The 23,521-nt window shown below is 42.4% G+C and overlaps 1 protein-coding gene across 3 annotated transcripts in view; it reads left to right on the top strand.

Annotated features, from left to right (window-relative positions):
- usp24 (ubiquitin specific peptidase 24) overlaps positions 1–23,016 on the top strand; it is a 35,146-nt gene extending 12,130 nt beyond the window's left edge. For 2 of the 3 annotated variants that reach the window (XM_042416480.1, XM_042416482.1), the window contains 51 exons: positions 268–375; positions 464–613; positions 953–1,084; positions 1,744–1,855; positions 1,948–2,024; positions 2,172–2,312; positions 3,055–3,108; positions 3,201–3,334; positions 3,474–3,540; positions 3,625–3,735; positions 3,834–3,932; positions 4,253–4,426; positions 4,526–4,611; positions 4,773–4,881; positions 5,099–5,254; positions 5,617–5,714; positions 5,932–6,027; positions 6,119–6,341; positions 6,450–6,612; positions 6,851–7,012; positions 7,187–7,257; positions 7,368–7,528; positions 7,619–7,680; positions 7,990–8,181; positions 8,370–8,484; positions 8,703–8,847; positions 8,940–9,059; positions 9,188–9,313; positions 9,618–9,716; positions 9,835–9,917; positions 10,023–10,164; positions 10,253–10,372; positions 10,611–10,825; positions 11,620–11,744; positions 12,065–12,206; positions 12,599–12,749; positions 12,914–13,009; positions 13,529–13,632; positions 13,784–13,897; positions 15,218–15,425; positions 15,554–15,643; positions 18,127–18,229; positions 18,349–18,467; positions 18,602–18,715; positions 18,816–18,881; positions 18,990–19,056; positions 19,213–19,291; positions 19,440–19,515; positions 19,628–19,714; positions 19,831–19,941; positions 20,315–23,016. In XM_042416480.1, the coding sequence (XP_042272414.1) occupies positions 268–375; positions 464–613; positions 953–1,084; positions 1,744–1,855; positions 1,948–2,024; positions 2,172–2,312; positions 3,055–3,108; positions 3,201–3,334; positions 3,474–3,540; positions 3,625–3,735; positions 3,834–3,932; positions 4,253–4,426; positions 4,526–4,611; positions 4,773–4,881; positions 5,099–5,254; positions 5,617–5,714; positions 5,932–6,027; positions 6,119–6,341; positions 6,450–6,612; positions 6,851–7,012; positions 7,187–7,257; positions 7,368–7,528; positions 7,619–7,680; positions 7,990–8,181; positions 8,370–8,484; positions 8,703–8,847; positions 8,940–9,059; positions 9,188–9,313; positions 9,618–9,716; positions 9,835–9,917; positions 10,023–10,164; positions 10,253–10,372; positions 10,611–10,825; positions 11,620–11,744; positions 12,065–12,206; positions 12,599–12,749; positions 12,914–13,009; positions 13,529–13,632; positions 13,784–13,897; positions 15,218–15,425; positions 15,554–15,643; positions 18,127–18,229; positions 18,349–18,467; positions 18,602–18,715; positions 18,816–18,881; positions 18,990–19,056; positions 19,213–19,291; positions 19,440–19,515; positions 19,628–19,714; positions 19,831–19,941; positions 20,315–20,377 (6,018 nt within the window). In that variant the 3' untranslated portion in view covers positions 20,378–23,016. The remainder of the gene's footprint in view (positions 1–267; positions 376–463; positions 614–952; positions 1,085–1,743; positions 1,856–1,947; positions 2,025–2,171; positions 2,313–3,054; positions 3,109–3,200; positions 3,335–3,473; positions 3,541–3,624; positions 3,736–3,833; positions 3,933–4,252; positions 4,427–4,525; positions 4,612–4,772; positions 4,882–5,098; positions 5,255–5,616; positions 5,715–5,931; positions 6,028–6,118; positions 6,342–6,449; positions 6,613–6,850; positions 7,013–7,186; positions 7,258–7,367; positions 7,529–7,618; positions 7,681–7,989; positions 8,182–8,369; positions 8,485–8,702; positions 8,848–8,939; positions 9,060–9,187; positions 9,314–9,617; positions 9,717–9,834; positions 9,918–10,022; positions 10,165–10,252; positions 10,373–10,610; positions 10,826–11,619; positions 11,745–12,064; positions 12,207–12,598; positions 12,750–12,913; positions 13,010–13,528; positions 13,633–13,783; positions 13,898–15,217; positions 15,426–15,553; positions 15,644–18,126; positions 18,230–18,348; positions 18,468–18,601; positions 18,716–18,815; positions 18,882–18,989; positions 19,057–19,212; positions 19,292–19,439; positions 19,516–19,627; positions 19,715–19,830; positions 19,942–20,314) is intronic. The other variant, XM_042416481.1, reaches the window with a different exon arrangement.
- Positions 23,017–23,521: the final 505 nt, after the last annotated feature.

Below are 23,521 nucleotides of genomic sequence, written 5' to 3'. Positions count from 1 at the left end.
CTGTTTACCCATGTTTTACATCCCTGGCCCTGATTTTCTTTCTCACGTTGTTGCCAAGTCCTTACTGCAAAAATGGTGGGTCTCTGATGGCAAAGCAAGGATAATGAATATTGTCAATCTAATAACAAAATCAGATTAATGAAGACCATCACAGACCTCTGTTTTTGCAGCATGTGTTCATGTGCTCACTCTGCTGTAGTGGATATCATTATCTGATTATCTGTTGTGTGTGTGTGTGTGTGTGTGTGTGTGTGTGTGTATCAACAGGCTTCACAGCAGAGCACTCCTCAGGCAGTCTGGGTCGTTCCTGCTCTCCGTCAGCTTCACGAGATCACCCGTTCTTTCATAAAGCAGACCTATCAGAAACAAGACAAGGTAACACAAACAAGCGCACACACAATCAAAATCTGTTTTTACAATTAGTGTAATGTTGTCATGGTAACCCCTCCCTGCTTGCCCATAGAGCATCATCCAGGACTTGAAAAAGAATTTTGAGATCGTCAAACTGATCACGGGATCCCTTGTGTGCTGTCATCGACTCGCTGTGACCGCTTCGGGTAATAATGGCCTCTCGGGATCTACTCTGGTGGACGGACGATACACCTACCAGGAGGTTTGTCTATGTTGGAGTTTCTCTCTTAAACCTTTTTCTTAGTGTAATTTAATTTCAAGAATCACAACTGCATTTATTTATTTCTGTTGTCATTTTATTGATCTCCTTTTATGCATTTACTGTTCTATCATATTGCAGCTCATACAAATGATTAATGACACAATTAATGATTTGACATTGAGGTCATTAATGTCATTTGGATCTTATTTTATCTGACCTCTGTTCTGGGTTTGCACAGTACACAGGATGTATTTCAAGTTGAACAGCACAGTGTTACGTGTTGACAGTGTGTGTTTGTTTGAGGGTCAAGATGACGTGTCTCTCTCTGAATCTGTTTAGTATCTGGACAGCCACCTGCGCTTCCTGGCCTTCTTCCTCCAGGAGGCCAGCCTCTACCTGGTCTGGAACAGGGCCAAGGAGCTCTGGGAGTGCCTGGTATCCGGGCCGGATGTCTGTGAACTTGACCGTGAGGTGAGGAGATGAAAACAGTTATGTAAATGCAACCTTGTCCTTGCTTGTCCCTCGGCTGTTGTTACAAGCACCTCTCTCTGGATGACTGCTGTGGAGGAACGTGTAGGATCACATGAAACATTAGTCACTTACTCCATTCTCCTCTTTCTTTTTAGAACTGTGTTCAAAGCACTAAAACATACAGTAAAACAAGCACAAAATGAAAACGTGTGACCCTGGTCCATGATTTTGATATTAATGCTGATCTTCTCAGTCTCATGAGGGCATGCAGTGTTACCTGCTGTTCTTGATTGTATATTTTTGGTCAAAAATTTAATAAACACAGCACTTGAGTGCAACAAGAGATAGAATAGTGAAGAGGAGGATTTTAATGGTTTATTTGGTAGTACTGATCTTTGGCACCCCTCCTCTATTTGTCCCATTTGGAATCTTAGGGATAATTTTGGATGGTTCAGTAATCATGTTTAAATTTGGGGGAGAAATTGCAGCGCAAACACACTACAGTGTAACAAAAAGTAGTACCTAAAGACAAATAGCACTAAACATAGATTACTGTCTGGAGAACCCACAGTTCTGTGCAATCTGACATCTGTTCCCAAGCACTTCATCCAGAATTCAGCTTAATGAAGCTTTAACATCGTATGTTTTGATTTATGCAGATGTGTTTTGAGTGGTTCACCAAAGGACAACATGACCTCGAGAGTGATGTTCAGCAGCAGCTCTTCAAGGAGAAGATCCTAAAACTGGAGCCTTATGAGATCACCATGAATGGTGAGAGATGCATTATTGACCTACAGCCTTTCAGAATTAGTTCATGAATACGTATGTGATACCCCAGTTCATATGTTGTATGTGTCTCTCAGGTTTCAATCTGTTTAAGACCTTCTTTGAGAATGTCAATCTGTGTGACCATCGTCTGAAACGCCAAGGAACTCAGCTGGTCAGTCCTTACTCACATTCCTCTTGATTCACATTACAAATAATGTTTAGAGTTAGTTGTTTGGTCAGTGAGAGTGAAATGCAGTGTTCATACTGATAAAGAGACACCTTAATGGTTGACATTAATGTTTAATGTATCATATTTCAGTGTGTGGAACGCCTTGACCTGGCAGGGATGGATTTTATCTGGCGCATCGCCATGGAAACCCCTGATGAAGAGATAGCCAATGAAGCAATCCAGCTCATTATCACATATAGCTACACCAACCTCAATCCCAAGATGAAGAAGGTCTGTCTGTGTGTGTGTGTGTGTCTCACCATAGGTACACATTACTGTACGTAGCTGTCGGTACATGAAGAAGGCGCTGCTAGGCAACATAAAAGTGCATTTAAGATCCTGAAAATTTCCAAGTCCATCTTCATTAAAAATGTCTGAAAAAGTATGGAGTGTTGTTTTTGCCAATGTTGATATATAACCAATTTGCCACCATTAAGTAATTTATTGTTTCTGAAGATGGGTGAGTCTACATTTTATCCATTTTATGTCCCATTGAACTATCCAAGGTGTTGTTGCTATGCATTAATTGAATGTGCAATAATTGGTGCAAAGTTATTCAAACAAGTATATTGGACAGATCAGAAAAGAGAATAACCTTAAGAGTGTATGGTAGGACTATTTGTTTCTCTGACTCAAGCCGTGGTACCACTGTCTTCTTGTTTAAAGCTAGTATGATAAGCTGCTTGTTTGATACAGAGCCATTATTCAATTCTAAATTGAATTATTTTCAAGAGTACACTGTGGTGTAAGTACAGATGTACAGGCAAAGAGCACAGACTGTATATGATTGAGTCAATCAAGTATTAAGATATCATACAGTTAACATCCAGTGTGGTGGGTGAAGCTGATGTATTCACACACTGGATTTTGCTTGGCAGATGTTTCCTTTCTTCCCTCTTTGTATGTTTGAGTGAGACAATGTGTTCTGGCCCCACATGAAACCACATTTAACATTAACTTTTCATCCTCACAGGATTCTGTGTCTTTGCACAAGAAGTTCATTGCTGATTGTTACAAAAGACTAGAGGTAAGTGGTGAAATGCACTACTGTAATCAGTGATTGTGCCATTTCACAGGAATCCACACCTGAAAACACATTTGTGTTTCTCTTTTTCTCAGGCAGCCAGTTCGGCCCTGGGTGGGCCTACTTTGACACATGCTGTTACTAGGGCAACCAAGATGCTGACGGCCACTGCCATGCCGACTGTGGCCACATCTGTACAATCACCATCCAGGTACACGGGGGGGTTTGGGTAAGAACATAGTTATTAACCTTATTAAGACTGTTCTTTGTCTCACTAACTGGTGATAATAGAAACTCATTTTGTACTTCGCTAATCCGAAACACACAAGAAAAAGTCCTTTTGAAAACCTTCCTGTGTTCATCTCTAGATCCACTAAGCTGGTAATAATCGAAAGACTGCTGCTACTGGCTGAACGCTACGTCATCACTATAGAGGTAGGCCCTGCCATCTTCATTCTGCTGTGCTCGAAAGTAAAGATGCTGAACAAAAGCTGAATATTTGTGTGTGTTTCTGTGTAGGATATGTACTCAGTTCCTCGCACTATTCTACCTCACGGGGCCTCGTTCAACGGACACCCGGTCACGCTTCACATCACTTATGAGTCAACCAAAGACACTTTCACCTTAGAGGTACTGTGAGACTTTTCTTAGTTCCCTTTAATACACTTTCATTATGTAAAGTTACATCTCCAGAGGAAATGACCCTTCTCTGTGCATGTGTCCCGCAGACCCACAGTAATGAGACAATAGGAAGTATCCGGTGGAAGATATCTGAGCACTTGAGCTGTCCAGTGGATAATGTCCAGATCTTTGCCAATGATAGTGTGGTAAGTGTTGATGACTCTGTAATTGACAGGGGGGGACTCTGTGTTCCTCTTTTGTTTTTAAATATACTATTTTATTTGTCACTCCCTCATCAAAGTATTGTACTCCTCTCCCAGTCATGTGTTTCCCCTGAAGCCAGTACACCTTACAAACTACAAATCAGTGCACAGTAAATTCTTCCAGGCAGGGTGCCACTTCCTCTTTGTTAATGGGTTGGCCCGCTCCTTCTGATGTGTGGCAGGGGAAACACAGCCTTGAACAACCACAATCCCTGTTTTTTTCTCTCATTTGTTCCCTTCACTGTCCCTTCGCCATGTGTTAGTTGACCATGAATCGGGACCAGAAGCTGCTGTCCCAGCTTGGCTTCAGTGATGAGCAGAGCCTGACTGTGAAGAGTTCAGGCACTGGCACTCCCTCTGGCAGCTCTGAGTCTTCAGCCTCCGCCTCCAGCAGTTCCAGCTCTGCTGTCTTCAACTCTGCCTACGCCTTGGAGCAGGTACCGTCTCAAAGATGCCAAGGCGCAAGCTGATAAACATGAACTTAGATTTACAGACTGCAGAACACACTCACTGTGCCTGTGTTTGTCTTTCTCCAGGAGAAGTCCCTGCCTGGTGTGGTAATGGCGCTGGTGTGTAATGTGTTTGAGATGCTTTACCAGCTGGCTAACTTAGATGAATCCAGGTGAGATAGATCTTTTAGATGGATTTTTTTGATAAATTACATAAACCTTGTTGACAACAACAAAGAAAAGACTATATGTCACTACATTTTATACAGAGACTATGCAAGACTTCAGGCAGCTAAAGTGCCTCATTGTTCATATGTGTTTTTGTTACTTCCAGGATCACTCTTCGTGTGAGAAAGCTGCTGCTGCTCATCCCAACAGATCCAGAAGTGCAGGATGCCCTTGACAACTTTGTTCCCAAAGAATCCAGTGTCTGGAGCCATCAGGTACATAAGACCGTCTATTAAGATGTGCTCAGGTCAAACGATAACTACCATAACTGAACAAATAGACATGTTTGATGTCTTTGCCCGTGTCAACAAAATCTTTTAGGAGAATGACGTGATAGGTCTGAAGTAGTCTTTCTCTGCTTTATACATTCTCTCCTTTTATTTCCTCTGTTTGTATTATTTTCTAAAGTCCTTTTGTGTCTCTTTTCTGTAGAAGACACTGTTCACCCTTGGTCAGGGTACAGGCTCTCGCTCTCCATCTATGGCCTCCAAGCAGCAGCACCAGCCCAGTGCTGCATCCATCTTGGAGTCCCTGTTCAGATCCTCAGCCCCGGGCATGTCCACCTTTAGAGTGCTTTACAACCTGGAGGTACACACATGAAAATACACCTCATCACTGTATATAAGTTTTCCATATTTAACACATGCTCTCAAAGCTTAGTTATATGTGTTTTAGTAATGATGCCTTTTGATGTAGAAATGTCAACAGTTAACAGTTAATCGGTTAACTGCAGAGAATATTTTTGACTGGTTACGCATGTTGGTCTATAGGTTAATTTGCATACAACATCAGATATTCTTTTTGAATGGATAAAGCACAGATGTAAAACCAACTTCTACACAGAGTGTTGGGTCAAATTTGCCTGCCTCTATTTTTTTCCAAGTGTAAATATAGGCTGAATGAATACATGTCTTACACCTGTTTTCACCCTTGTTCTTTCTCTGTCTTAGGTGTTGAGTTCAAAGCTCATGCCCACATCTGATGATGAGATGGCCAAAACTAGCAGCAAGTCCTTTTGTGAGAACTTCCTTAAAGCAGGAGGCCTCAGGTAACACGACAGAGAACAGAGCTGTTAATAGAAAGTGGCATCTTTTGTCTAGCTGTTGTGTTTGGTTTGTACTGCTGTGGGAAGTGTCAGTAGACTTGTCAAACTCTATTACACCTGGCACACACGCCACTTGGTGTATGCTTTTATCCAAAGTGCCTCACAGGGTCTTTTTTATTTGTCATCCTGACAGTTGTTTTTCTCTATGTTTACTCTGCAGTCTGGTGGTGAATGTTATGCAGAGAGATTCCATCCCATCAGAGGTGGACTATGAGACCAGACAAGGAGTCTACTCAATCTGTCTTCAGTTGGCCAGGTGCAAAACATCTCTTTCAAACACACAGAGGTGGATATTCTGGGCCACATACTACGCCAGATTTCCATAACTCAATTGGATTTATTTGCAGGTTCCTCCTGGTTGGCCAGAGCATGCCTGCAGCACTGGATGATGATGTCATCAGGGATGGCGAGGCGCTGTCATCCCGTCCGTTCCGTAACGCCGGGCGGACTGGGCGACAGCTGTCTCTTTGTGGAACTCCAGAGAAGTCCTCCTACAGACAGATGTCTTTGTCTGAGCGCTCGTCCATAAGAGTCGAGGAGATCATACCTGCTGCTCGTGTAGCTATTCAGGTACTTGAATAACACTCACAGAAACACATATAGTTCCAACATCGACTATTAAGTCAGCACCCAGAATGATCTTTTAAATGTAAAATATTTACTCTGTCTGTATTTTAGACCATGGAGGTGGGTGACTTCACTTCCACTGTGGCCTGTTTCATGCGTCTGACCTGGGCAGCTGCAGCAGGGCGATTGGATCTGGTTGGCAGCCCGCAGCCGATCAGAGAGACCCACAGCTCACTCCTGCCGCAGGGAGTCCGCACCAGAGTCAGCAGTACGGGTGAGATGGAATCCATAAATCATTTTTAATTTTTGTTTTAGGTGTTTGTATCTACAAGGTGCTTGCTATAAGCAGATAACTTGTTTGGAAGGCCAACTAAATATTTACAGTCAGTAGTCATGATAATTATCTTGTTCAACTTCATTCCTGGTTTGTGACCTGAATGGGAATTATGATGGCTGAAACATTTCAGGTGCCACAAACAAAAGCTAAACAAATGTTTTGTGTATGTTTGCAGGAAGTAACTGCAGCTCCAGCAGTGAGGGTGAGACCACGCCAACAGCATTGCATGCAGGGATATGTGTCAGACAGCAGAGTATCTCCATCAAAGATGCCATCATCGCCCGTGAGGCTCTGTCTCTGCTGGTTACCTGTCTGCAGTTACGCTGTCAGCAACTATGTAAGACACCACAAGCATACCCTCCCACACTGCTTGTCACCTTCTTGATAATTACCTTTGTTAAATTGTTACTATTGTCAATGACTTCACATGCGTTGCCATCAGTCCTCTATGCAGTGGCATGGTGCAGTTGTTGTAGACTAAATCCTGTATATGTTTGGTTTCTCTCTGCAGCATCTTTTTACAACCTTCCTTCTGTCAATGATTTCATCATCGATGTTCTGCTGGGATCTCCCAGTGGAGAGGTAAACAACATTTTCACTTTGCTCAATAGACTGCACAGAAGAAATACTGTATATCCCTACCATGGCGGTATGTGTTCATTTATCTTTTTCTCTGTCCTTGCCTCCTACAGATCCGCCGTGTAGCTTGTGATCAGCTGTACACTCTGAGCCAGACTGACACTTCAGCCTTCCCTGATGCCCAGAAACCCAACTTATTCCTCCTCTCAGTTGTTCTTACTGCTCAGCTGCCACTATGGAGTCCTACATCTGTCATGAGAGGGGTCAACCAGAGGTAATTTGGCAAGAAACAAATGAGATACACATTACTGAAAACCTTTGCAGTGCTCTCATATTTTTTTCATGTTCATGTTTTTCTCCTCAGATTGCTGTCCCAGTGCACAGAGTACTTTGACCTTAGATGCCAGCTTCTGGATGATCTAACCAGTAAGCCAATAAAGTCAACTCTGTGATACTCAATCAATACTGAATCATACTCTGTGAAAATGAACAATCTATTATGTAATTAGTTTCACGGCATTAAAACAAGTAATTAATGTGTAAGAAGGAATTAAAAAGTAAATGCCCATTTAGGTGTATTAAATTTAAAATGGTTATATTGTGCTTTTAAGCTGTAAGTCCCTCTAATACAGTCTCCTGTTTCAGCCACTAAAAGTCAATGTAAAATAAAATCTCTTTCTATTATTTTCTGTCTCTCTCTCTTTCTTTCTCTCTCTCCACTTGTCTCTCATCCAGCTTCAGAGATGGAGGTGTTACAAGTGAGCGCCGCCACCATGCTGGAGGATGAGATCTCTTGGCTCGACAACTTTGAGCCCAGCTGGAGCTCTGAGATGGAGACTAGCGAGGCGGACAACATCCTTCTGGCAGGACACCTCCGGCTCATCAAGACCTTGCTCTCACTCTGTGGCAATGAGAAGGAACATCTTGGTGAGTACACATCAAATAAACAAAGAAGAAATACAGTCCTACGCCCATTACACAAATTAGGAAAGTTCAGAATTACACACATCACATTCTCTTTGATACATTTTAGATCTCTTGTATTCAGTTTTTGTTAACTTGATTCAGTCGAGAGCACTGGTGTGTTATGTGACGACGTATAACTCTTTCCTCAGGTCCGTCTCTGATCCAGCAGTTGTTGGATGATTTCTTGTTTCGAGCCTCGCGCATCATCATCAACAGTTCCAACCCCACAACTTCCCCGGCCCCCAGCCATGACTTCCACCCCAAGTATGACATTTGATTCCTATTTTTCAGTTACTTTAATTTTTCTCCTGTGAGCTCATTTTAAAATAGAAATACGTATGTGAGTCATTTTAATAAGTAGGTGAAGCCTTTTGTTTTTTAAAGCAGAGTACTCAAAAATGTAAACCTTTTTCTAGTTAATACTGATTGTACTACCGTTGCTTTAATCTTTTGTCATTTTCAACATCTGTGTGTCTGGTCAGGTGCAGCACAGCCAGCAGCAGACTGGCAGCCTACGAGGTGCTGGTGATGCTGGCGGACAGCTCTCTCTCCAACCTCCGACTGATCACCAGAGAGTTACTGTCCATGCACCACCAGTCTGATCCTTCTCTTTGCAAAGAGTTTGATGTAAGACACTTATTAAAATAGTATTTCATACAATAATATTTGCTGTTACACGATAGTTGAGTTGTGAAAATAACTCTTTGTCGCCTTGTCAGTATCTGCCCCCAGTAGAAAGCCGCTCAGTCTCCGGTTTTGTCGGGTTGAAGAACGGTGGAGCCACTTGTTATATGAATGCTGTGTTCCAGCAGCTCTACATGCAGCCTGGCCTACCAGAGGTGCGCATGTTTTCTGTGTGCTACTTACTTTATACGTTCACCAGAGGGCGCTTGCTCTTTTAGTCCAGACCCAGCATCATATGGGGAATCCAGTATCAATGATTATGTGTGTTTGTATTTGTTTTAAGGCTTTCCTTTCCATTGAGGATGACACAGACCAGCCAGAGGAGAGTGTCTTCTACCAGGTTCAGTCTTTGTTCGGCCACCTAATGGAGAGCAAACTGCAGTACTACGTGCCTGAGAACTTCTGGAAGGTATTAGATGATTCAGTTGCTTTAGAAAGCAGAGATGAGCTGAGCAGTGTGCTCTGATAAGAATGTACTCACCTTTTCAACTTCAGGTGTTACTGTCCATCATTAACCATTAAGTGAGCTTGTCTTATCATGAAAACTTGAAAACATGAAAACAACACTCTATTTGATATTTCTCTCACCAGTGAGATCAATCAGGCAGAACAGTAGACTAAACACAAACACATAGTCTCACTCAACTATATTAAGTTTATTGCCATATCCCAGTTTACCCAACTATTAATCACATTCAAATTGCTTATGTCAGATCTTCAAGATGTGGAACAAGGAGTTGTATGTAAGAGAACAACAAGATGCTTACGAGTTTTTTACTAGCCTGGTGGACCAGCTTGATGAACATCTCAAGGTACAACACACATACACCACACAAATTTAAAAAGAAAACATTATGTGCCCCATCTAAGTACATGCATTTGCTAATGGGTTATGATGATGTTATTAATGATGAAACTCCCCTTCACCAGAAAATGGGTCGAGAACAAATCTTCAAAAACACATTTCAGGGAATCTTCTCTGACCAGAAGATTTGTAAAGACTGTCCTCACCGGTGAGCACACATTTATTTTGTTTTTTTTTTCAAAATTCAGCACTATGGTTTCATTTTGAGACTCATCGTGGATAATGTTCGACCTTTGACCTTTTCATTGCATAGGTATGAGCGTGAAGAAACATTCATGGCATTGAACCTTGGAGTAACATCTTGCCAAAGTTTAGAGATCTCATTAGACCAGTTTGTCAGAGGAGAGGTGCTAGAGGGCAGCAACGCCTACTACTGTGAGAAATGCAAGGAGAAGGTCCGTAATGAACTCTGCATGCTTTTATTCTGCTACACTGAAATCACGTGTGCTTACGAATGTGTACATTTCTTTTTCCTCTGCACAGAGGACCACAGTGAAGAGGACATGTATCAAATCCCTGCCCAGTGTTCTCTGTATCCACCTCATGCGCTTCGGCTTTGACTGGGAAAGCGGACGCTCCATCAAATATGACGAACAGATAAGGGTACGGACTATTTCTAATCCCAAGATTACATACCTTTATCCACTGATTTTGGCACAGCACCCAATAGCTTCCCCAAATGCCAGAATTTTCTCCCAGCTCACTGTTAACTTTTAAAATGAACACAATCTAACTTTCAGAACACTGATAGTGAACTATTTGGCTCTGAATGTATCTTCACCTCACTTGTTGAAACAAATACAATTTGGTTTACGGCTGTATGTTTGTTGTTGGTGCGCAGTTCCCCTGGGTGCTGAACATGGAGCCTTACACCGTCTCTGGAATGGCTCGTCAAGACTGTAGCGGAGAGGGAGGCGAGGGGCGAGGTGATGGGACATCAGGAGGGTCACCCAGGAAGAAAGTCACCATTTCTGAGAACTACGAACTTGTGGGAGTTGTTGTCCACAGTGGTCAAGCGCATGCGGGACACTACTACTCCTTCATTAAAGATAGACGGTAAGAGACGCTGCATCATGCACAAAAGATTCCCCATCTTTTATTATAGGATAAAACACATCTAAGGGGCTAATGTTCTCTGAAAATTTAAAACATTTATGGTTTTATGTGCTTTTTGGAGCCACATGCTGCAGAGCTCTCCCTCTTTCCAGGTCCTGTTCCTACTTTATGTGAGAGGCACATAACCAGTGATTAGTGGAGCACATTAATCTATTGCTTTAGTTTTCCAGGCAGAATTTACAGGACCTCCTTGGGGCACATGAATGCAGCATCAGATTTTGTTTGGGCTCCTGGTCTAGTTTGTAAGCGTCTCCACATGTCTGGCTCTGGATGACAGGAATGCTCACTGGAGAAGTGGAACGTAAAGAGACCACAGAAGCTCATATTTGGCACTAGGCTCTTGCACACTCGCTTGTTCCTATCCCCACTTAAAATTACAACAAAGAAAGTTTGTTCTCAGGAAGTTGATCTTATTCCAGGAAACTTCACACATTCTGGAGCTGCTTTGAATTCAGTTCTCCTGTATGTCAGATCTATAAATGTTTAGAGCTTTGACAATGACAGATCTTTTCAAAGTCACCAGACAGGCTGGTTAGCGTACAGGTGAACAACACGTCCTGGTGACAAACCTACACTGCAGTATGTTGACCAAGTCTTGTGAGAAAACGGACCAACTGCCACAGAGTCACTCAGTCTCTTTGTTTTGGTGTTCTTGATTTATTACTTGTTTAAGCAAATGTGAAATTTTTCTTTACACCTCCTATGCCCTCCTTCTACCTCTCTGTCTGTCTTAGTGGTAGCGCCCGTGGACGCTGGTACAAGTTCAACGACAACGTGGTGGAGGAGTTTGATATGAACGATGAAACTTTGGAATACGAGTGCTTTGGAGGAGAGTACCGCCCCAAAGTTTATGACCAGTGTAAGTAAGATGCATTAACTCTGACATCAGTTTAACAACGTGCATTCAAATGCTAAACTTAAATATCCCCTTCATAAAAATACTCTGAATAATCATTTGTTTCTGATGTGGTTTTTCCACATAAAAATTAAATAACATTGTTTCAAATTCTCAAAATAACATCTTCTCCTTGAAAAACCCATGAATATGCAAATATTTTTCGTTCCAAAAGTTTAAATGCTAGCCACAAGATGTCTCCTTCTTCACTGTAGTAGGGACTTTAAAAATATGTGAAACTCAACACACAATAACCTTTGATTTGTGTGTCTGTGTGTGTGCAGCAAACCCATACCCTGACGTGCGGAGGAGATACTGGAACGCCTACATGTTGTTCTATCAGAAGATCAGCGACCAAAACTCACCTGTCCTGCCCAAAAAAAGCCGAGTCAGCATCATGAGGCAGGAAGCTGAGGACCTTACACTGTGAGTGAACTTCCCACCATTCACTATATTCACCTCATAAACATTCTGACTGGGTTACTGATAATGTATCAGTCACCGTTTCTCACACCAGTTTGCAGCAGTCAGCAGAATAATAAGACTGTAGGCCTTCTATCTGCCACTGACAGCTTCTGTCTCATGTATAGTATTTAAAACCAGTTTTGTACGTCAGACAGACGTCAGAGCCTTTTTATGAAACATTACAGCCATCAAACACACATTCACATGTAATTAATTTTTTGGAGATTATTTATACATGAACTGGCCAACTGTGTCTGTAAAAAGAATCTGTATTTACAGTAGGACCAGTGCCACAAAACCTAAACAGTGCACCTCCTATTATCTCTAAGCTACTTTGTCTCTATATTTCCCAGGTCTGCCCCATCCTCTCCTGATGTTTCGCCTCAGTCCTCTCCTCGCCCCCCCAGGGCCAACAACGACCGCCTCACCCTCCTCACCCGCCTGGTCCGCAAGGGAGAGAAGAAGGGCCTGTTTGTAGAGAAGATGCCTGCCAGCATCTATCAGGTAAAGTGGCATAAAGCTGCCTGTGTGGAACCAAAAAATAACATGGAGGCCATATTGAGGAAAGTCTGTCTCCAAACCATATTAACATTTGTTCTGTTAGGGAATCAGCCAAAATGTTTAAAAGCTATGGCAGTGTCTGACTTCTCCATTTTTCTGTTGTGTAGATGGTGAGAGATGAGAATCTCAAGTTCATGAGGAACCGAGACGTCTACAACAGCGACTACTTCAACTTCACCCTCTCCCTGGCCTCCGTCAATGCAGTACGTGTTTCTACTGTTAATGTTTGACTGTATATACATACAAAGAGGAGCTGCACAGAGAGTAAAGCTTGACTTGTAATCATAGTTATCCTTATTCATGAATATTTCACATTTCAGGAAGCAAATATTTTTTTCCACATTTATATTTGCATGTTTTTACTTTTCCCCCCTTTCTTGTGTATCTTTTAAAAAGGAGCATCTACATTTCCCCTGTTTTCACTCTTACCATCTTAAGTGATCTATCATTTAAATAATGTCTCTTCTGGTTCTTTTTTTTCCCAACCAGAACTATTTTTTCAATTCAGTTTTCAGTTTGGTCACATTTTGATCATTCAAATCTTGAAGTGGTGACATGCCATTAAGGGTAACATACCATCACTGTATACAGTGTTACAGCAATGTGTTAAACTACATGATAATTTATCATAAAAAACATTAACTAACAGCGATTCGTGTATGATTATCAGTTTCCATTTGACAAAGATGTTTTAAAAAATGATGCATGTTTGTGTGTTACAGACAAAGCTGAAGCACGCAGACTACCAGGCCATGGCCAAAGAGAGTCTTCAGCTGGCTGTTCACTTTCTCTTCCACACCTACCTGCACACCAAAAAGAAACTCCGGTATGAACGCACATATTTACATCCACATGTATCAAAATTATCCCTCAACAAACTCCCTGCAACATTATGTCTTGATGATCACACTTCTTTTTATCTCTCTTTCACTCTTTCTGTCTCTCTCACATGCTATTGTTCTGTTAATCTCCTGCAGGGTGGACACAGAGGAGTGGATGGCGACAGTGGAGGTGTTGCTGTCTAAGAGCAGTGAAGCATGCCAGTGGATGGTGCAGTACCTGGTTGGACCAGAAGGGAGAGAGATCACCAGGTCAGTGCTTTTTGTCCAGCTGCTTAACCCCCAGAGCTGTCACATGTGTTTGTTTCCCTAATGTGATATGTGATCCTATATGTGGTATGTGAAAACTAAATGAAGAAATTATCAGCATAAACATTTAATTACATCTAGTATTTTCAAATAAGTACAACACTTGAACATTAACTTCGTTGTAATGGTTTGACAGCCAGTCCCTAGATCTGAGCTTGTCTAAAACAAACTCCAGCTGCTTCAAAAAAGGTTTAAAAGCTCTCTCTGTTCATCAGACTGCAATTACAATCACAGTTTTAACTCTGCAGCAAAAATCACTTCTGCTTTATGTAGTTCCTGAAATATCAAGCATGGACATACTGTATGTTTCTGAGGGGGATTTGTGTTTTATTTGCAGGGCCTTGGCCTGTGTCTAATCACTGCAGCATTTTTGTAGCTGTCCTAGTGATATGCGATACTACAGACTTGGCAGCTGCCAGCGTTGCTCCCTCAGTCTAATCAATGCACATTCAACTCAGGGTCAAATCATTCCACCCTTGTAATGCTGCTGCAGCCACTAAGGCTCCACTCTCTTCCTCTGAAGTGCACATACAGTCCAACATAATCAAGCTTTACCAGAGAATATAATAGCCATTAGCTCTTTATGATAAATTTAATTTACACAAACACACACACACACCATCTGAGCCTCTGGAGTACTTTTGAACACACTTACAATTGCATCAGTATTGACAGCGGGAGTATTAAGAACACCTGTGTGTGTGTGTGTGTGTGTGTGTGTGTGTGTGTGTGTGTGTGTTGCTCACTGTCTGGATGCTGATTGGCTGAAAGAGCAGGTTACTCTCTGGAATGTAAACATTAAGACCCAGAGGATAGTTTCCCAAAGTGGGCGTGTGTTTTTAAGAAAGGTGTGGTCTTGTACTACTCTATGTTCAGGCATGGGGTGATCATGTGGTCCTAAGACATGAATGGTTCTCGAAACATCGGCCGTTTCAGGCAACAGTACACCCCGGCCCCCTTTACACACCACACACCCCTTCCCAGAGAAAGGAGATACAATATGTCACACTCAGCTGTGTGTATCAAGGCCAGAGCTGTAGCACAACAATAAGTGTTTTCTCTCAAACACATCTTGTTTTAACTGCATTTCCTTATTTTTCCAATCTAATTTCCCACCTTGTCCCCAATCTCTTAAAAGTTACTGAGGATGCTTAAACATTATCAGACTTGTGTTTTCTTCTTGGTTTCAATTCCATTCATTTTGCTCATCTTTTAAAATTGCAACACTGAATATCTTTATATTTTCTTTCTCCCTCTCCTCAGGGTTTGTCTGTTGGAGTGCAGCGTGAGGGAAGTGAGGCTGGTGGTAGCATCCATCCTTGAAAAGACTCTGGAGAGCGCTCTTCACTTTGGAGACCCGGGAGTGGACGGCCTAACTGATGCCCTGCTCTCCTTATTGGACAAAGACGTTCCTGAGAATGTGAAAAACTGTGCGCAGTACTTCAGCCTCTTCAGTAACTTCGCTCAGAGGGTAATTAAGCAAAAAAAGCAACAAATAAGTAGATCAACTTTTCTACACTGTTAGTTCTCCAAGTATAAATGAGTTAAATCCCAGTGAATGATTTTTTGAGTTGTCTCTCTTTCTGTTCCCTCTCTCAGGGTTGCGGTCCTTGTCAGTTGTTGTTGAAACATTCAGCTTATCGCCGGATGCTCATCTTCCTGTTGGGACCCAATAGGCAAAACAACCAGGTACAACTTAATAATATACAGTTTGTAATAGTACATCTTGATTCAAAACACAGTGATACTTTCACTCTGACTCTGCAAGTTTTTTTGAAATGGCTGGTATCGTGGAAAAAAAGAAAGATTAGCTCTGTGATGGATTAACCTGTGTCTAGACAGCAAACGTAGTGTGAGCAGCACATCAGCAGAGCAGCAACAGCATCAAGTGCTCTGTCTGTGTGTCTACACTGGAGGAGTTCAGGTACAGTGTTTAGTGTAGGTCACCTGCATGTTGGAAATGCTCAGAGCCCGATACTGACTGTAGTGACATGCGTAAAATAGAGATAAATAGACTTGAAGCATAAGTGAACACCTCAGGTCGCGGTTATGCCCGTGAGACATGGCTGAGACACAGCCTGCACGGAGGGGTGTAGACAGCTGCATAGATTAAAATGAGAGCGTATCTGTTATGTGTGACGTGTGTGTAAAACGTGTCTGATACGCTTGCTGTCCAGATATGGGGTTAGGATGATGGTGGGGGCCCCCCTTTGCTGTAAAATTACTCAATTCTATCTTTTTAAGTTATTTGAAATTTTGAAATTCGCAGCTCAAGAGCAAGCAGTGTTGAGGCTGAACTAGTTACTATGTCTGTCACACAGAAAGTCAAATAAAATATGCTAGGAAGGCTTTAGCATGAGCCCACTACCACCCAGCGCTACGTTGAGTGCATATGTAACTTCTGTAGTCAGAGTTTGCTTTTCAGCCGAGCCGGATGACAAACAAAGCAGGACATTGGAAGTCTGCTAAAGCTATGCTAGCGACCTCCGGATACCTTTTGAAAAAATTACTTTTACTTTGTTAGGAAACTTAGACACATCATCATCTGAAACATCTCAACTGTGCAACAGTTGGTTCTTCCCATTTCCATTCAGGTTCATAGACTGCCATATACACAAGTCCTTTCTAAATCTGCGTTCTTGTCTGTACTTGTGTTCTTGTGAAACATCATCAGTTGCAGCCCAAGTATGGTTCCAATTCAAAGTGAACATCCAGCCAAGTACAGTCCAAATGCCTGGATGTGTACATGCTCCGCCCGTTTTATCAAGGATACATCGGGAGCTGGTTTTTGTGGACTTGGGACAGCCTAGTATCCCAGAATGCATTTTGCTCCAATTGACAGCAACGGCAGAGATTTTGAGCCAGCCTAAAAGTTGTTGGGAATTCTATTGTAGGGCTGTTAATGTCAATTTATCAAGTTTTAATATTTTTCAGATGAGAAAGTAACAGTATAGATTCCCAATATGTGGTCAGTCTATCCAAATAACACCTATTTGCAAATATGCTTCGACGTTTTCGGAGATATGAGGAGCCACTGACCAGGTGATCCTGGTCATCTCAGCTGCTAGCAGCCTGACTACTGAGATGATCAGCCGGTCAGTGTCCATCGTCATCCCAGAGAGAACATGATCCGATGAACTGATCTGTGCAGCTCTTTGGCGATTTATCACTGGCTGTAATGTCTCCGTAGCATTTAGATATGATATAATTCCTTTTAGAAGATAAATGTTGGTCTCACAGATGAAATCCAACAATTATAGCTGCCACATTAGTTTCTCCGAATGTAAAATGAAGCTTCCTGTTTTTACTGGACAGAACAACAACGCTGCCTTTATAAGTACAGATATTACCACATTTCAGTAAATATGAATGTATTAAAATGAACAGATCAGTCTATATTCAATTTTGTTTTAGAGCTACATAACACTTTGGACAGACTAAATAACATAATTTACTGCATCTCTCTGTCAATGAGGTTATTTTTTTTTGTGAGAAAAAAGTGTTAGTGGAGCTTTGAGTTGTGTTGAAGCTAAGCTGGTGTTGTCAGCAAGTACACTGCTGTTCCAATGGCAGAATGATCATACTGCGTCCTCCCATCCTCAGAGGTTTGTTCTACCAAGTCGAACTTGCCAAGTCCGAACTTGCAATCGTGAAAGGCCCAATGTCTTCTGTCCTCAGCATAAGGGAACTTGCATTATTCATTAGGTCATATTTTGATTGGCTGGGGGTGAAGGTGGCGGCCACACCTCCAGCCAATCAGAGTAGGTGATCATTAATAATACCAATTTTATGTAAATAGCTTCTGAAACTGCCTGTTGGAAGACAGAGGGGAATCTGGGCTGTAAGGAAAGATGGATTTAGAGAAATCTAAACAACTTTTGGTGGATAAAATGTCACAGATATGTTTGTCACCATTTTTTAACTTTGCACTCATTGTATGTCACTTAGGAAATGAGCATTCAGAAAATATTCCAAATGTAAATGCAGTTTTGAAATGTTAGTTGTTTTAATAGATTTTGAATATATTGCATGTTTGAAAATAGAAAAATGTTGATCAAAAATACAAGAGTGACACATAAATAATGACTGTTGCCTTTACCCACATGGAAAACTATTGGGAGTCTGGTTAGTTCAAAATATTCTGCAACGTTTCTGTCCGTGTGTCTCTACAGAACCGGCGGTGGAGTCCAGCTCAGGCTCGGGAGTTTCTTCACCTCCACAGCACGCTGGCCCTCATCACTCTGCACTCTGACCTCGGCTCCCAGCGGACACAAGGTGAGACACTTACAATCAGCTCTTTTTCTCACATGCATGAACACAAGCAGAAGGATCGATATTATTTCTACAGTTCCAGTTCTTGGTCTGATTCGTTTGTCACCTTTTGTTCGCCGTAGCTCCAGGAGGTTTTAAGCTCCGTGTGAGTTGCGTCCCGTCCTCCACCCCTCTCCTCCCCCTCCACGCAGACATCCTGGCCTCACTCTTCACTCCAGAGGGGCAGCCTTACCTTCTAGAGGTAACATACAAACCATCAACTCACAGTGTTTTGAACTTTTTTCAGATTTTATTTGAATTTTGATAAAGACTAATGACACAGTCAGAACCTGTTTGACTGATGACTGTTGTTTTGTTTTTGTGAATATCCACCAGGTGATGTTTGCTATGCGTGAGTTGTCGGGCCCCCTGGCTCTCCTGATAGAGATGGTGACCTACTGCTCGTACTGTAACGAGTCCTTCTCCCTGGGAGTGCTGCAGTTACTCAAGGTAAAAAAAACTTTAAGAACCCTAAAGAGGTTAATGTCAGAGCTTTTAGACATTTTGTCAGTTATGAGTATTCTTCATTTAAAATCTTTGTGTCTTTTAGACCCAGCTGGAGACGGCTCCACCTCATGAACTGAAGAACATTTTTCAGATGCTGCAAGAGCTTCTAGTGAGTGACAGTCATCAGTGACCTTTAACCTATTGATCTATCTCTTCATATCTGTATGATCACTATTATAATCAACTCTGTTAACTTCAGTTAATTCTTTTACTTCAGGTAGTGGAAGACTCTCTGCAATCCCAGAGACTCAAATATGCGTTTGAGTCAGAGAAAGGCCTGTTAGGTATGTCTTAGTCTTTTTTTTTTATTGTTGTGTTTCTCTTATTCATAATGTTGGTAGACTGCCATGCCACTTGGCAGCATCTTTGTTTTTTTTTCGGGTATTAAAAGGATTCAGTGAATGTATAAAAAAACCCAACTGAGCTCTTTGTCTTCACAGCTTTGATGCACCAGAGCAACAACGTGGACAGCAGACGCTGCTACCAGTGTGTTAAGTTCCTGGTCACATTAGCACAGAAGTGAGTACATCTAAGGGTCAGAGGTCATGGTTTTATAAGAAGAGAAATTCTCTTAGATATACTTCCTTGCAGGTGATACTTTGATGATATTTTGGCAGACAAAATAGACAACACATAATTCTGAACCTCCTTTCACTTTTCCCGCCAGGTGTCCCCCAGCCAAGGATTACTTCAAGGACTTGTCTGGTCACTGGAGCTGGGCAGTACAGTGGCTGCAAAAAAAGGCAAGCTTAAATATTGTCTCACCAAATACAGCAGAGATATACATTTTAAATTGTGACCATTTTTTTCTTATTATCCTGTATGCTGATTGTGATTTGGATTGTACTTCCCCAGATGACTGAACATTACTGGACTCCACAGAGCAACGTCTCCAATGAGACATCCACCAATAAAACCTTCCAGCGCACAATCTCTGCACAGGTACACACACAGAGAAATACTGCGTATCATATGACCCCCTCCAGTTACATTTTCTCCTCTGCTCCTGACATAATTCACTCCTGTCTCATTTTGTGTGTGTGTGTCAAACTCTGCAGGATACCCTGGCCTATGCTACAGCGTTGTTAAATGAGAAGGAACAGTCTGGCAGCAGCAACGGCTCTGACGGCAGCCCAGCCAACGAAAACGCCGACCGCAGCCTCCGACAGGTAGCCCTCAACTTCACATACACGCCTCTTAAATTACTCACAGTGTTACAGCAGCACATGCTGAGAAGAAGAGAACAAAATTGGAACATCTCACCGGCTTCTGTCAGGAACTGTAAAGGCCTCCCACGGTTGTTATTAGTGGTGGATTTCATTCTTTTTCTGACTCATGCTGTGCTTGTCAGGATGCCCACACTACACAAGATTGTCAGAATTGTTCTGCCGCAGGCATGAACACTGCAGATAATGAGCGTGTTGTTTACAAGTTATAATCCCACTGTCACTGCCTAGCACATAGATGATTCACCATTTGTTCCCTTTCTTCACAAAAACACCACATTTCTCACATTAAACGCGCACCTTTTCTCTCTCACAGGGGTCAGAGTCTCCCATGATGCTCGGTGATTCAAAGAGCGATCTAGAAGACGTGGACCCCTAGCTCCTCCACCAGCAGGATCCCTCCATAAGGAGAGGCAGCACAGCTCCGGGCAGCCATTTGAAAGGGCTGCACTTCGCCTCTGATTGGTCAGGACATTTAGGACTCCACAACAAGCCAATCAGAACAATTATTCTCTCGGTCGCTACGGCAACTAAGGAGCTATGAATAAATCATAAATTACTTCCTTTCAGACCAGCCAAGGCGATGGTGGAGATGCATTAAGGGCAGCAGAGTTGATTACGGGGGAAGTGCAAAATCTTCCACAATCACGGATGACTTCAGTTTATCCTTTTATTCATTCATTCACTCAGAATGACAGCGAGGTGGAGGATGGGTTTGGGTTGTGTTTTAACAATTTTCTGCTCATATTTGCCAATGTATCTACATAGACATTCATATTGTAAAGATTTGTTCCATAGATGTAATTTCCGATGTAAGATAATATTTTAAAGTCTCCTGTGCTCAACTCCACAGCCATGCAATTGCAAGAGGTCACGTTAGCCGCTCTAGAGGAACTTGGCGTACAGACAGTGCGTGTGCACTTGTACAGAAACATCTTTACACACAAGCACTTGGGAGGGGTGGGGTTAAGTATGCACTTTATAGTCCAGCCCAGTCTATTGTGACGTACAGCAGCACCGGTCAGTTCCTCTAGAGCCTCCTCGTGCTCGTGTCCTCTTCTTCTTTTGCTTTTAACACTCAAGATCTATTTTCAGTGCCACTTCTGCAGACACATGGAAGCCCTGATAGCAAGCCACTCTGCCTGTGACTTGACCATTGACCCCCTGGCGACCATAGTGTCGCTACGGGGACGCAGCGCGGGCAGGGGCCTGTCCTAGAAACAGGACAGATCCCAGCCCTCAGCAAATCTGAAACAAGCAGTGCCAGCCATGGTCAGCACTCTCCCTACTTCTCGCTGACAGGCAGCCTCATGTGCTGGATTTTACTCTTTTCATTGCCGTGTTTTATTTTCTTTGCCACTTTCTTTGACTCTGGACGGATTTGAATTTTGGAGAGGATGTTTAGGGACTCAAGCCTTATGCAAGAAAAAAGCTGATCTGGAAGCCCACAGATCAGTTGTGACTGAGGGGGAGCTCAGGAGCATGTTTTATTTTTTAGGTGCCAAGGGTATACACGCACACACAAAGAATAACACACTATGGTAGAACTTGTGAAAAACATGCAAGCGTGTGTCACATCATTCACTTCACTCACAAACACATAAAGAACAGGTCCTCGCCTCACTGTTACCTCTGCTTTATCAGGTTTGATTTTTTTTTTTTTTTTTCGATGGAGTTTTCTTTTTGCTTTGCCTTTTGCTTTTGTCTACCTTTGGAAACACAGAGGAGCCTAACCCAAATGTAGCCCGAGTTTTCACTCAAGAACAACATCCCCGTGTAACCATCATCCCCCAATCATCGGGAGACTTGAAGTGCCTTAACCTCCCGATCTCTCCCCCTGTCCCACCTCTGACACCATATTGTCACGTCTCTGTGGAGGTGCGTTAACGTCTTCTCCACCTGTCCTGACCGTGACACCAAACCAGTGTCTCCTGTGGTCAAATAGTCTCACTGTAGTAGTGCAACAGGGCTTCTTCATCTCCCGCTAGACCCAAAACAATACAGGGAATGTCCTCTGTGTGTTGTGACAAAGGATTGTAGAAATGTTACTGTTGGTTGATAATTCTGTGTGTATGGGGGAGAGGGGGGGGTTACCCTAATAAAACAGGGTTGAGGTGACAGGACAGGGTTTTAGTGATGGTCAAATGCTGCTTCTTTTCACTCTGCACTCAAGCAGAGACACTTTGTAGATACTGATTTATGCTAGATAGTTTTAAGGAAGCCACACTTTCACTCAGATGTTCTGAAGACATGAGCTTAAACTAGCTTAGCAGACTAGCTATCAGCTTTAACAGGTCAATGTTTACAGTGTGAGGACCTACGAAGCAATCATGCAAAATGGTTTTCTGTTGGAGTCATCACGTAATCAATCCACTGAGGCTCCTCTGCGTCCTTGCTGTGGGCTCTCGGAGCCTGAGGAGAGGGAAGACATTGTTTTAGCCCTTCCACACATCCCCCCAGCCCATTTTCCTCTCTATCTCACTAGATGTGAATGTCATGTTGTGCTCTCTGGCACATTTGCATGTGTGGCAGTAAGTGGTGGTGAAGTTTGTCTTTTCTGTGTGACGGAGGAAAAAAAAAAACAGCCCCCTGTGTTGTTTGCTGTGTAATTTGGTCATTAGCACTTACTGTCACAAACACACGCCCCTCCTCTGTGGCTGGTTACGTGCTATCTGATGGAGCTGCATGCAGTCTGTGCCAAGTGATAATTCAGCCGAGAGTCTCTCCTAGGTTTGCCCCTCTGCTACATCACAACTACTTTAAAAAAAAAAAAAAAAAAAAGAAGGAAAAAACACTTCAGAACAATCTTTTGTTTTAATCCTGGGATGCAGGGAGGGATGGGTAAGTGCGTGGGTATGGATTGGCATCTATACGGGTTTTTACTGTCATTCAATTTTGAAAATTCACTTCTGCCATCACAGGATTCTGTAATGCATGTTAAAACTCAGTTTTAATTTGTACATCAGAGTTTGATTAAGGGGAAATTTGATATAAAATAAACTGGAATGCACAACCTTTTGTAAACATTGTTTTTCATGTACATTTACAGATTGTCTCATTATTCATGACTTTATTTCAGGCCAGAGATCTACCTGACATCATGTTGGTGCATCTTAATTTTCATTTGTACATTTTAATTGTAGCCTGCTGTAGGATCTCCACTCAGTACCTCATCCCATGTTATCCTCCAGACAGAGAGCAAAGTCCGCTATTTAACTTTTGTTGTCTGCATCTTCAGACAAATGCAAAGTGAGCATGAGAAACCCAGCGTATTAATCAAGCTTCTATTACAGCTGAGTGCCTGCAGCTGTTCCTGCTGCTGACTGAGCCACCCACTGTGTGTTTAGTTGTGTGTACTCTGATAGATATTTCAGTGCATCTGGCTTTGACTGAACTGCAGTCTGTCACTGTGTTCACTTTGTCAGCTGTCTTTGCATCCTTTTATTTGCTACTTCCTTTTCATTGTCTGGGTATCCTTCTTTTAGGAACAGAGTATTGTCCTAAACCAGCTGAAAACATTGGG

This window comes from Thunnus maccoyii, chromosome 7 (genome assembly GCF_910596095.1).
Source record: "Thunnus maccoyii chromosome 7, fThuMac1.1, whole genome shotgun sequence".
Taxonomy (NCBI): Eukaryota; Metazoa; Chordata; class Actinopteri; order Scombriformes; family Scombridae; genus Thunnus; species Thunnus maccoyii.
Note: the sequence above shows the minus strand (reverse complement) of the source record. Positions and strands in the feature narration are given on the sequence as shown.